Source organism: Cyanistes caeruleus, chromosome 5 (genome assembly GCF_971803275.1).
Source record: "Cyanistes caeruleus chromosome 5, bCyaCae1.hap1.1, whole genome shotgun sequence".
Taxonomy (NCBI): Eukaryota; Metazoa; Chordata; class Aves; order Passeriformes; family Paridae; genus Cyanistes; species Cyanistes caeruleus.
In genome coordinates, this window is record NC_141705.1 from 78,475,534 (window position 1) to 78,488,688 (window position 13,155).

General features: G+C 42.1%; 2 protein-coding genes across 2 annotated transcripts in view; one reads left to right on the forward strand and one right to left on the reverse strand.

The window, feature by feature from the left end:
* Nucleotides 1-10,824, reverse strand: part of BLTP1 (bridge-like lipid transfer protein family member 1) — a 115,493-nt gene extending 104,669 nt beyond the window's left edge. Inside the window, exons 1-4 of the mRNA XM_086890541.1 lie at nucleotides 10,720-10,824; nucleotides 8,973-9,030; nucleotides 5,423-5,542; nucleotides 4,085-4,219 (exon numbers count right to left, since the gene is read on the reverse strand). The gene's annotated coding sequence lies outside the window, so the exon portion shown is untranslated. The remainder of the gene's footprint in view (nucleotides 1-4,084; nucleotides 4,220-5,422; nucleotides 5,543-8,972; nucleotides 9,031-10,719) is intronic.
* Nucleotides 10,793-13,155, forward strand: part of TRPC3 (transient receptor potential cation channel subfamily C member 3) — a 33,156-nt gene continuing 30,793 nt past the window's right edge. Inside the window, exon 1 of the mRNA XM_086890587.1 lies at nucleotides 10,793-11,672. Within this exon, the coding sequence (XP_086746713.1) occupies nucleotides 11,449-11,672 (224 nt within the window). The 5' untranslated portion in view covers nucleotides 10,793-11,448. The remainder of the gene's footprint in view (nucleotides 11,673-13,155) is intronic.

Below are 13,155 nucleotides of genomic sequence, written 5' to 3' on the forward strand. Positions count from 1 at the left end.
TTGGAAAAAAAACTGAAGCACTCTGTAAGCATTAAGCATCTGTTCATATGGCAACACGAGCGTTCCCAGGCGAGTGCTTGCACAACGCTGAAAGGTCTAAAATGAAAACACTTTTAAGAAGCACGAAATTCAGGAGTACTCAGGTCTCCTTTCTGCACTGTGCCCATGGGCCCTGCTAAGCAGTGCCCACTTGTCATGTTCACATCACTCTGACAAGTGAAGCTCCCTGAATGAGTAGGGATTACCAGGAAGGAAGAAGCTGAACACTACAAGCTTTGAATAGAAATCCAAGGTGGCTTTTGTACTTGGGACCTTTTGACCTTCTCCCTCGTGTTCTCTACCTGTGTTTTCCCTGCATCCTTCTCCAAGGAAGGATCCAAGTCTGATAGGAATCAGAAGAAATCTTGCAATAACCCTTTTGGCATTTAAACCTCCACTTCCAGCAGTGGATTCTGGTAGAGCTGTCATCTCAAAAGTTCTTACCATGCCTCTAGTGTGCCAAGATAAACTTAGATACAGCTGGTAAAGCAATCCCTTTCAGAGCTTCCCCCTTCTGACCATGATGTACCACCTGACCTCAGGGACCAAACTTCGGTGGCTAAACTGGAAATCCCTAGTTACATTCCCTAATGCAGGCATTTAGAGTGACTGGAAGAGCTGCTCCTTTTCCCCACTGATACATAAGGGAGGTAGGAAGGCTCTTAATTCATTACTTAATTTAGAAGTTATACAGTGTGATAGTCTTCTCTGCTCCTGCTATGGCTCACTGCAGCATGCTCACCTGAGCTCTGAGCCAATTTAATAATTATGATGTAAATTGGAGGGAGATGGATTTTAAAGGCTCTTTGCCTTTATAATGCAATCGTTTTCTAGCTTGAAAAAATGACATGCACAAATCCATCGTGTTCCTGCATGTAGTCCCTAGACAACAACAATGTGGTTCATTGTCGAACAAAATTGTTCAACAAAAACAGTGTTCAGCAATGGAAAATGATTTATTTGCACAAAGATGAAAGGTTCTAGAGTAGCTTTCCAACAAAGGTCAAGACAGAAGCAGGTAAAACACCTAATTACTTTCAAGATAAGTCCCTTTAGATTTAGGAAGAGCATTTTGTAGCACTAATGGGCAGCCAGGCACCAGATGCCCTGCCTTGCCCTTTTTCTAAGGGCCACAAAGAGGACAGAGTGGAAGATGATGTCATTCTGAGATACTTATCCATTCCAGCCTTGCCTTTGCCTGTAAAAAGGTTTAAATGGAGTCTTTTTTATTTCTTAATTCTGGCTTAATTCTGATAAGAGGTTTTATGGCTGTGGGCTAGGTAGGTTTGTTGCATTACACTGTCTGAAAGGTTATAAAGGCAGCAATCACTGAATTGTATCTCTGGTTTCCCAAGACTATTCCCTTCATTTTACCTAGAAGTATTTGTGTCACAAGACCACCACACTTCTCAGCCACACAAATTTTAACACCTTACATTATTCTAATATAGTAATATAATTAATAATAATATTAAATCATGTGTCTCATAAATAAATCTGTAAATCAGAGTGATGCACCAAAAAATCAAGCTACATAAAATTAATGAGTTTTAACAGAAATCATGCACCTTGTAATTTTTTTTTATATAGGGAAGGCTTGGAAGAATATATACATTTACTTTTAATCCCAAATTTGTGTCTGGAACAATGCCCTCTGCCAGTCAGTTTTAATAGAAACATAGGATCTGCCATGCTCCATTAATCCCATGATCCATCAAGTCCAATATTGTCCCCTCTGCTTGGCAAATGCAAGATGCTTCAAAGGAAGGCAAATTGTCCGTCATGCACTTGGCCAATTTTTCAATTTGAACAGTCCATTGTGCAAAAGCCACTCCATCCTTCATGTCAAGTCCTTGTCCCATGTGGTTGCAAATGTTAAAGTAATCAAATGGCACGAATGACCCAATGTACCGGTTTAATATTTTAATAACATTTAAGGCTGTGTTTATGCTCTGGTTGGGTCTGTTTCTCTTGAACTGTCAATTGTTTTTGTGCACGATGCTGCTCACATTCATTTTCATTACCTCTCCCATTTCTATTTCGATTCAGCAGCTGAATAAATCAATAGTATTCACAAATCTCCACAATTTTGTGGCAGTATTAAAAAATCACTTCTGATTTTAGATAGACATTAGAGGATATTTCTATTGAACAGCTACAAACAGGATGCACTGATCAGAGCCTTGCAGGAGTGTTCCACTGAATTTCCTTCATTTGAATCATATTCTGTTGCTGCTGAACTGGGTCCAGATGCCTCAGCAAGAACTACTGATAATTATTGCTGCATTGCGTGGGGATGGCAGCAGAGGGAAAAGAGGAAGGATGGGAAAAGTAAAGAAATATAAGCAGGGAACTTACATGGGAACAAGCAAGGTTTGTGTGCCTTGGAACACAAAATTTCCTGCTTTTTTTCTTCATGGGATGAACAGTCAGGTTTAACATCTCAGTATGTGACAGGGATCTTCCAGCTCTTGCAAGTGAAGGGCATCCTTGTACCTTGTATCTGGATTTTATTTGTGGTTTCCACAAAACTGGATGCTGATTATTTAATTGGCTCAACTTATCTAATCTAATAGGGCTGCAGGGAGACACTGCTCAGGACAGCGCCTAGCAGTCCTTTCAGGATCTAATGAGCTGTGTTGTGTTAATTGTGGGAATGTCACAGGGAGAAAAGGGTAAAAATGCTGATACACACATGCTTCCTCCCCTCTCAATATCTACCTCCTTTCTGTGGTGATGTCACCTCTGAAGATGGCCAAAACAAGCTCTTGCCTCCTCCTCAAAATATCTCCATCATTTTCTATGTATCTCACTGGTTTGGGGACAAGTCAGAGTATCATTTTTGGCCTTTTTTAGAACTTTGCTCATGTTCACAATAATTTTCACACTCCCCTTTTTACAATGCAAATGTAAATGTTAGAAAGTTTAAGTGTGTGAAGCTCTTGAAGTTTTCTTTTTTTGATCTAATATTGCTGGTTAGTTTTGTTTTTTTTGTTGTTGATGACATGTGTTAAAGGGATTTTTTTTAATTTGAGAACCAAATTTTGGCCACAATGCAAGTTTTTAAAATGCTTCTGTAAGTCTTTCAACATACTGGCTTTACACACAGGATGTATATTTAATGTATATTTACTCATGTGATTTTAACAAGCCCTTGAATAACCTTTGGATCTCGTCAGATGAATTCTATTCCCACATCAAAGTCCACAGTGTGCAGATTCCCAGTTTTCCAAAATCTCTGGCTTGCCAGGCACATATTTCTGTCAACAGCTGTTCCATCTGATAAGGAAACCATTTGTATCGCTTCTCCCTTACGGACTAATTTTGATGCTTAGGATTTCAATTCCTCAGGGCTTTCTCTACCTCTGGTTATTCAGATGAATTTTCTTTGAGCTCTCTATTGGTAAGAAATCCCTGTTAGCTGAACCTGGAAGCTGAGGGGGTGGGATTCCTAGACAAAGCCCTCATTGTTGCAGGCAGTTTCCACACAGCAGATCTGGTAATGTAATGAAGAATACTGAGGGAGATGGAAATATCTCTATTATAAGCATATAAATGCTTTCTGCATGAAAGACACTTCCTTGTGTCTGTCTGTCATGTTACCACAAAATGCTTGGTCTTTTACTGAAGCTCTTCTGCTGAATAAGCACCTCAGATCTCATGAGTTTTAATGGGAGCTGTAGTTGCAGTCTCCTCCTGAAAACCAGGACATGGATGTCTTAAAAATTAATGCAATATGTGAGGGCCTCCTGAGTTTTACCTTTTCTCCTTAATTTGTCTGAGGTACCAGTCCAGCTGGACTTGGCTCTGCTCTGAAACCCTAGGAAAATTTCTCCCAGCTTTTCATGGGTTACTGTTTCTACTGAAAGCCAAATATGAATCTCAAACTTTGCTGAAAGTGGTTACAACGGGATTGATAGAATTGACCTGAACTCACAAACAAACAAACAAACAAACAAGCAAACCAATAAAATGGACAAGATCCTTAAAGTTTTTTTTGCTTTCCTTAATGTGGAAAGTGAAGTGAGAAATGTGATGTCCGTACCTCTGTATCAGCACCTGGTCACACATGCATAGAGTGGATCATTGGAAGACAGGAGTGATGAGGGTTTTTTCCCATATTTTTTCCTCTACAAACCTCTTCCTTCCCAAAACACGCATTAATTCAATGAGACATTACCTGTTATTGACAACAGAAGAGTTATTCTAATTTTCATGGCAGAAGATTTTGTATCTTTAATATATTCTAAATCGCATGCAAGGAATAATTTATAATAATGTCATATCTCCTTTTTCCCACACTTTCTCATCTTCTCTGTCACTTGCTTCCAAGATTGTTACCAGCAAGCGTAACAGGAATAGTCTTTTCCCAAATATCCTGTTTGCTTGTTTTTTTCTTCTTTTTGTTATTAAGCACCTCTCAATTGCTAGAAATGTTGGTATTTCCTCACTCCTTTTTATGAAAATTAGCTTTTCTTACATACAAGGCAGGAAAACTGCAACAGAAGTATGTATAGGATTTTTGTTTTCATTTCATAACACAGACTATGGGATCCCCAACCTCGTAGAACACCTGAACTTGCCATGAGTTAAACATGTTCTGTTCTATGGAAAAGCAGAGTGTTGGCACCTGTGGCTGCTTTAATCCGACTTCAGGCTTCACCATGCTTCTGATATCAATTCTGATTAATTCCTAATGAATGTCTCTGGATCTTAGTTTGTCTTAGTTCAGAGAAGTGACATGTGGCCTTTTTAGGAGACATTTATTACCAGGAGGCTTAAGACTAACCCAACCCATTGCCAGTATTGTCTCCTGCTCCCCTGGGAATGATGACACTCAGAGTGCTCAGCCCTTCACTCGGCACTGAACAGCATTTCAAGGGTAGGAATTATTTGGTAGAGCTGGAAACATGATTTTTGCTGTACCAGATAATGAGGCTTTTTTTCTCTTGTCCCCAAATGACTCTGGAGCTGCACAGGAGGATGTGCTCCCTCCTCCTGCTTAGCAGCATCTTCCTTTGATCTCCTCCCTCTCGTAGCTGTCCATCCCTATGATGCAGGATGGAAAGCAGCGTTTTGGGATCAACCCCTGAGCTGCTGTCACTCAAACAGGGAGCACCTCTGGTGGAGTGTTATCACCTGTTCCACAGCAGCCCGTGGAGGAGAGATTACATTTTCAATCAACACTGGGCACTGTGGTATTTACTCCTCTTCCAGCCAGAGGAGTTTAATGCTCTGAGGTACAGCAAGGAGTTAGGACCAGATGGTATTTATCCAAGGATGAGATTTAAAGAAAGTAGGATCTGAACTATGGCAGAATGAGGCAACCTTTCAGTCAAAACTGCCAGACACCCTGGACAAGGGAGCTTAGAATGGTGCATACCTGGATGAAGGATTTTTTTTCCTCCTCGGGGAGTCATGCTTGTCATTCAGGTTTGTCTTTCATACCTGTGAGCTGCTGTTTAAAGTTCTTTCTGCTAAGGAGTCACATGTGAGAATGTACCTACAAATTAAAATATATTACAACACAAAACAGTGTGGAAAAGCTACTTGTTTCTGGGTTTAAAAATCACCATGAACTGCTTTAATTCATCACTTGACCTTTTTGCCTCTTGCTATTATTTTTTTTATGTCCTGCTTCCCCTGTTTTGATCCCCACAGTGACTCAAATCCCCCAATTAGAGAAAGATCAAACAGTGTCCAAAAATACTCAGACTTAATTACTTGCACAGGATGGAAATCATTGATAACTTGCTAAAATAAGAGCTACTCTGCACTCCACACATCCATTGCAACCCTCAGCCTCATTAGTTCAAACACTGGAAATATCCATGCAATAACTTTTGCTATCAACCAGCAAGGGGACAGGAGGGCACATTGCACCCACCTGCCCCTATCTAAATCACTGTCAAAAAGAAAAAGGATTTGTTAAAGATGTTGGCTGGTGACAATAAATTCACTTATCACGTGGTTCCCAGCAGTCAGCTGCAGGCTAAGGTTCATGTTCACATTTTGAAGGAGTGTTGGCTGACACAGGGACAGGAAAACCAATCTAAGGAAAATAAAATCCAGCCTTCATATATAAATGATAAGCAAATCTTAGGAAAGTAAACTTTACAGTGGTTATAAGCTACATACAGTCCCCAGGGCAATGCAGAGACAAGGGAACTGATTCTGCAGTCCCTTTCCAAGTGGCACTTCTGCTAACTTCTAATTTCTACTAGTAGGACTGAAAAGAGAGGAATAAAACTTAATTGGCACAGTCTCAGGATCCTGTGGATTTGTTCAAAAATGGATTGGATTTGTCTAAAGACATACCTGGCTTGCCTTAAGGCAAAAGGAACCAATAGGTGCAAATACATAAATGTACATACAGTTGCCACTTAATGCCAAAAAAAGAAAGAGTATTTGTCCATTTTCTCTTGGAAAATGTAGCCAGTGTCTATCTAATGGTACCACTGGCACTTCAGTAGCCTTCTAATATTACAGAGTAGACCACATAATACCACTGCAACACACAGCTCTGAGGGCCTGGTTTGCAGTAGGTGATTTGACAGCATTTTGTACCCACTCACTTCCCATGGGCCTGAATGGCTGCACAGGGTGCCTGAAATTACAGGCTCAAGTCTCAGGAATGTGTCTTTTCATCTCATGTAAAAAGCCTTAAACCATAATATTAGTTCTGAGGCTGAGATCTGCTTACAGATCAGTGACATCACATCACTCCTTCTTTATCCTTCATGCTGATTTAACCTGTTTAGACTTTCATAGAAGTCCTTGATGTAGGAGCTAAATGTCCTTGAAAACACTGGGTTCTTGGCAAGTAGGCAAATTCCCAGTATGAGGCAAAGAAGGCCAATTTTGCTTTCATTACACTGTTGCTATTCCCACCAACTTCCCAATTTTTGTGAAAGTAGTACACACGTTAGAGAAGGGTTCAATGTACTGCACGACCTGGATTCTATTTCTAGCATTACCATGACTATCTTTCTGCTTCTCTTCACCTGTCACTTCAAGCAAATAAAAACCAGTTTTGTCTCTTGAGGGAAAGTACTCTTCCTTTTATTTTTATTTTTTTAATAAAGCAGGAAAATAATAATTAGGCATGTGATATACAAAGTTGTTCCACAAGGGAAATTGTTACTAGAGGTTTCTTGCATGTTGCTTGTTCTTAAATCTAAACCACTTGGTTTCAACAACGAGGTCTTAGTGTCTACAGTACAATTTTCAACAAACAGGTTAGATTTATTTTCAAATTAACAATGTTAATGTACCTGTCAGAGAAGTTCTGGTAAGGGATAACCCCAGGTCATAATTCCCTAAAAGATCTTTTCCCCATTACTTTTCCCAATCTTATTTAAGTGTACATCTACTCACTTGGGCACCTCATAGACCTGCAAGGTCTTATTGCTATGGTAGTGTAGTCTAAGAACCTGAATATATTTCCTGATATTTTATTATAATAAATGCTAGCTGTGCTATCTGTTTTTACTTCATTCATTCAGCTTAAAGAAGCTGAAAAAGAATCGGAGAGAGTAATACAGAACTCAGGTTTCTGACAATATTTCAAGGAAATGTGTTGCTGTGGGTTCTTAGGAGACACTTTGTTTCAATTTAGAAAAACTATTTCTTGATCCAGTTGAAGAACACTGCCAAGGGAAATTTTGAAATCTGAATGTATATATCTCATAATTTTGAGGAGGACACAAAAATTCTGCCAGAGACTGATCGATCCATATAAACAAAACCCTGTCCCACTCCAATTCCAGCCTGTCTTGATCAAGTCAATCCGGCAAAAAGAATGAGAGATTTGTATTTTGACTGCAATTCCAAATCAAATATGAAATAGTTATGGTATTAAATCCATGTTCTAAAAGAAAATGATGAATAATCTAGCACCTTTACTAATAAAATACCACACCTGTTTTATTTCCCTGTTAGCTGTAACTCTTTGGGGCTTTTCTGCTCTTACTCTGTCCTCAGAGTAGTATTCCTTTCATCATTTCACTCCTGTCTAGGCAACTTCCAGGAAGCATTTTTCTAGATTAAAATGACATCACTTCCAAACCCTCTAAATTCAAGTCAGCATTCACAAAATGTACTGGATTGGCAGTCTTTGACTCTGAAGTCTTTACCCAGCTGAATCTACAGCCAGCACAAGTTTGCCTGCCTTGCTTTGACTGCTATTTCAAATTTATTCATATTTTCTCCCTAATTTTCTTCAATTTGGCTACGTTGACATCAATTTGAAACTGCAATAACATGAAATATTTTGAAGAATAAGTATTTAGAGCATTGGCATTGATTAAATTATAAATGTTTTCAACAAACGCTTACATGAACTCATATATATGAGCCATGAACAGAAATCACTTTTCTGGGACATTCAGCCCTGACCAACATTTTATAGGTATAATTTCAGTACTCTTAGATTTCTCACTTGTTCTGCTGTTTCAAAAGTGCAACTTCATGCATTTTATTTGTCTGAATCTGGCACTTCAGAGCCCCAACCATACCACCAGGGCACAGCAATGATTATTAAATTCTTACTGTCAGGTAAGGCAGTGACAACTGCAGTTTAATCACATGAGGATTCTCACATCCCTGTTCCAATGGTAGCAGCCTGACACTTCAAACTGTGGTAAATTTTCTATAAATCATTTCATGGTGACCAAGATAATTACCCTACACATTCCAATTAGAAATATGCCTTATTTCTAACACTATAACCATACAAAGTACATTTGAGATTCACAATGGATTCTTTCATTGCCATGCTGGCTAGTTTTAGGTTGGATCTCATGGAAAGAAACAAAGGGGGGAATATTACACTTAATCTAAACACATATTAGGATCCATGTATTTCAGCTTGGTGGCTCTGTAACAGTATGTGGAGAGAGAAAAAAGGATTTGGTAAATTCTTTTTACATTACCCTTGTCCATGTTCCAAGTCATCCTTCCAAGGATGAATTCCACGGTACTGTCAGTGACCTGGATAACAAAATAGTGGACATTACCTTTCATTATAGGAACAGCAAACCAATCTCTATTACACAACACGCAAACTATGAAACAGCCCACGGAACACAATTCAAATTAGAGATGGGAACTGCAATGGAGAAAGCAAGAATAAGACTTCCTTAAAACTAAGAGCCAATATTAAAACTATTTTCTATCTATTTCTGAAAAAAAAAACCAAAACCAAACCCCAAACAAACCTTGATATGTGAAAGCCTTGTTCTGAGCATACATTTGTGAGGCAAGAGCATTTCTCGTTGACTCTCAGCTGTACTCTTATGTTTTATTCTCAAGGGAAATACTCAAGGCAATTGAAAGCCCATTCCTGTATCCCCCTGTAATAACAGAGGAATTTATTATTTTTTTTTAATAAAGGGAACACAATATGGGCAGTACTGTTTTCTGAGTGAAAGGATCCCTGCAAGAATACAAGGTTTGATGTAGACAGATTGCTGCATGGCTGTGCTCTAAAATGTATAACACTGATACAGATGTATAATTAGGTTAGACACCTAGACTGTCTTAAATTAATAACCCCAAGCATTTCAGAGTTACAGTAGCTACACAGTATATTAGTTTCTTAGAGAACAAAATTTGCTCTATTGTGCACATAATTCTACTGAAGCTCAAAGGGCTTTTGCATGTGATGAAAGACATAAAAAAACACTTCCCTAAACATTTCATGATGCAAGTTAATTAAACTGACAAAAACAAAGCCCAATTCTTCCTTCAAAGCTGTAGCTGAGTAAATTATCTCTGTGAAACTCTTGGCTGGCTTTTCCTGTGCTTTACGAGGACAAACTTTGTACATACGGAAAACAACAAAGGCAAAACCAGGGATGGTACTGAAAACAGTGTGAGCTAATAAGTATTTTACACCAAGAGTACTTGATGATGCTCACGAATCAGAATTTCATCTTAGTGGTGATATGTGGATTGAAAGTCCACTTTCTTTTAAGTAATTACTTAAAAGAAAGTGGACTTTCAATCCACATATCACCACTAAGATGAAAATTAATTACTTTTAAGTAATTGGAAAGCTTAGATAAATTTCAATTTCAGCAGCACCTGAAGGCAGATTCGGAATGCAGCTTCATGGAAATTTATACTGATACTGCTCCAAAAAAATTTTAAAGCAAGAGAAAAATGGCATCTCAGCAGCATGTAGACAAAGTAATGGCGTTATTATATATAAACTAACACATGTACTCTATACAGTACATACTCATATGTACTATAGATTCAGAACTCTGCTGTTCTGTATGTTCTGCATACAAAAGCACACAGGCTCTACCTTGATTTTAAAGGGGTTGCTCTCCTATTATAAAATCATTTTCCCTGTGAAATAATGCACAAAAAAAAAAAACCCCACCTCATAATAATGGAAGAGGTAATAAGTTTCCGTACAGCAGGAATCTCTGTGACTGGGCTCTATAGAGCATAATTAATTCTGATTACATGCCATGGGCGTCTCAGCATTCTCCCACTGTTTTTCAGCTTGGCACCACACAGAACTAAAGTAGTCAAGCCTACGGCAGAGACATCTGGAACACTTTGGGGAACCTCGGCTCGCTCGGTAAGTCAGTCAAAAGCGCCTCTTTTTTACCTGAAAATTTCAACTTCAACTGTTTCCAGTGTGGGGCTGGATATTTCCCTAAGTACCTGCCGAGCTTTGTGCAGATTTGGCCGGGCTGTTGGCCGCTTTGGGGCCGTTTCGGCGAGAATCACCTCGCTGCTGGCAGACCGCCGCCTCACGTTGTCACCGGGGCCGAGGAGCCCGGGCTCCCTCAGGACTCGGCACCGGCTTTGCGGGCACCTCCTGAGGGCTCCCCTCACGCCCGGCTTGGCGGGAACAGGATTTACCTCATGCCGGCGGCAGCGGCGGGCGGCTGAGGGACATTTGTAGCGCTGCCTCCCCCTCACGCCCCCCCCTCTCCCGGGCCGTGAGGGGGCGGAGGTGGGACGGGAGCGTCCCCTCCTCTCCGGAGCGCCCGCTGCGGGAGGCGGGTGCGCTCTCCGTGGCCCCGCTGCCTCCGTGACGATGCCGTCCTAGCGAGGGATGATGACAGGCAGAAGAGGAGGAGGAGGAGGAGGAGGAGGAGGCGGGGGGCAGAGCCGCCGCCAGGAGCCGTGTCTCTTGCTCGCCTCCTCGGCACTTCCCGGCTCCCGCTGCCGGGCTGCGCATCGCGCCGCCTTCCCGACGGGCGGCGGGGTGTTCGTGGTTTTGTGGTGAGGGGTTTCGTCCTCTCCAGGTGCTCTGTCCCCCGCCGGGCAGGGCTCGTGCCTCCCTCCTCCTCCTGCTGCCTCCTTCCCCGCCGCACACGCTGCCGGACGAGGCCGGCCGGGAGCCGGGAGCAGCGGCAGCCGCCGCCGCCTGAGGGGACCCTGATCATGTCGAGCAAGAGCAGGAAGAACAAGGAGCAGGGGAGAGTGACCTTCCCCCCGCAGCAGGAGGAGGAGGAGGAGGGGGCAGAGGAAGAGGAGCAGCAGCGCCGGCGCCGCGGCTGGAGAGGCGTCAATGGGGGGCCGGAGCCCCCTCCGCCGCCGCAAAGAGCTGTCAAAACCCTCCGGGAGCCCTACGGATACTACCCGCCCCCTCCTTTTGCCAGCACCATGTAAGTGGGGCCCGGGGGGATGTTCGGAGGGGGCCGCCCGGCAACTTCCCCGGAGCAGGGATGCGGCTCCCGGCGAGTTTGGGGCCCGGGGGCGCGGCCGGCCCCGTCCCGGCCGGCCCCGGCAGGGAGCGAGAGCGGCCGCGCCGCACAAAGTGCCCTGAGGGCATCGCCCGGCCCCTGCCTGCCCTGGGCTCCCTCCCCAGCCCTCTTCAGCCTCCCCTTGGCTGCTTCAGCCTCAGTCGGGGACAGGTGTGTGCCCGGGCAGAGGAGATTCCATCCCTTCCCTTTCCCCCCCCTCCCACCCCCTTTTTTTTTCTCCCCTGAGTACAAGCGTAGCTGCCGCGAAATTGCCCAGTTATTGGCTCATCTAAGGTTTGGAGAACCTATTGTTAATGCATCCGCTTTATCCTTACATATTTTTTAAATCTGTGCTGAGATAAAACCAAATTCCCCGCAGAAATCTGGGACACCTGTGCGGAAAAGCCTTAGTTCTGGAAATGCATCTTTACCCGGTTTGGATGTGCGCTTCCTAAATTTTCTTTTCAAAGGTGCAATCATGAACATTTATCTATCTAGATATATTAAGAGATGCTGCCCATGCAACTAGACTTACTGCAAGATAAATGCATTCGGTTTTACTAGTAGGGATGTTAACTTTCTTTTCCCTGACTTGCAAAATGTAGGTTGTCCATGAATTATTCACTAATTTTTATAACACGCCGCAGTTTAGGTAGACTTAGCCCCAGAGAATTCCTTTACTATTTTATATTTTCAGGACAACGTTTAGTTCTTAATTAAATATTTTAATTGCCAGATAGCAAACGCTGAGTTTTAAGATAAGATATTCAGCATTTGTAGAAGCCTTAATTAAAATCACCCCAGAGACAACTGTAAAATACAGAAATAATTAGGGTGGTGCTTAGAATGGGATAACCACAAATAAAAGTGAGGATTACCATCCCTGTGCAGAAATTCTTCACAGATACCCTGTGCCTGGCAATTTGCACTTTGAGTGAATTGGTCTTTCACATGTCTTCAGCTGTCACAAAGTTAGTTGTGCTTGAGTTACTTGTCTAGACTGCCTTGTAGATGATGGAGTGGGAGAGGAAATAGCAGTGGGAAAGGCAGCATAGTCATTTATCTTCTCTTTTGGAGGTGCCTGTCTTTATCTGCCATAAAAAGAGACTTGGACACATTATTTTTAGACATTTGAAGCTGGCTCAAATGAATTGTAAGCTATGAGTCCTCAACTTCTGGGTCCCAAGTGTCATTCTAGAAAGGCTGACGTATTCCTGTGTTTAAGAGATGGCTTCTACACCACGGTGGGGGAATCAAACTGGAGTTTAGCTTACCCAGCTATAGGTGCTTGAGCCTGGAGTGAACTCTGTCTCGTGGAATTGCTCCCTGTTAGATAATTCTTGGTATCCTGGCAATCTGTGGGCTGAGAAAAGGGCTGACATGGATTAATGTGGCAGGAGTGTAT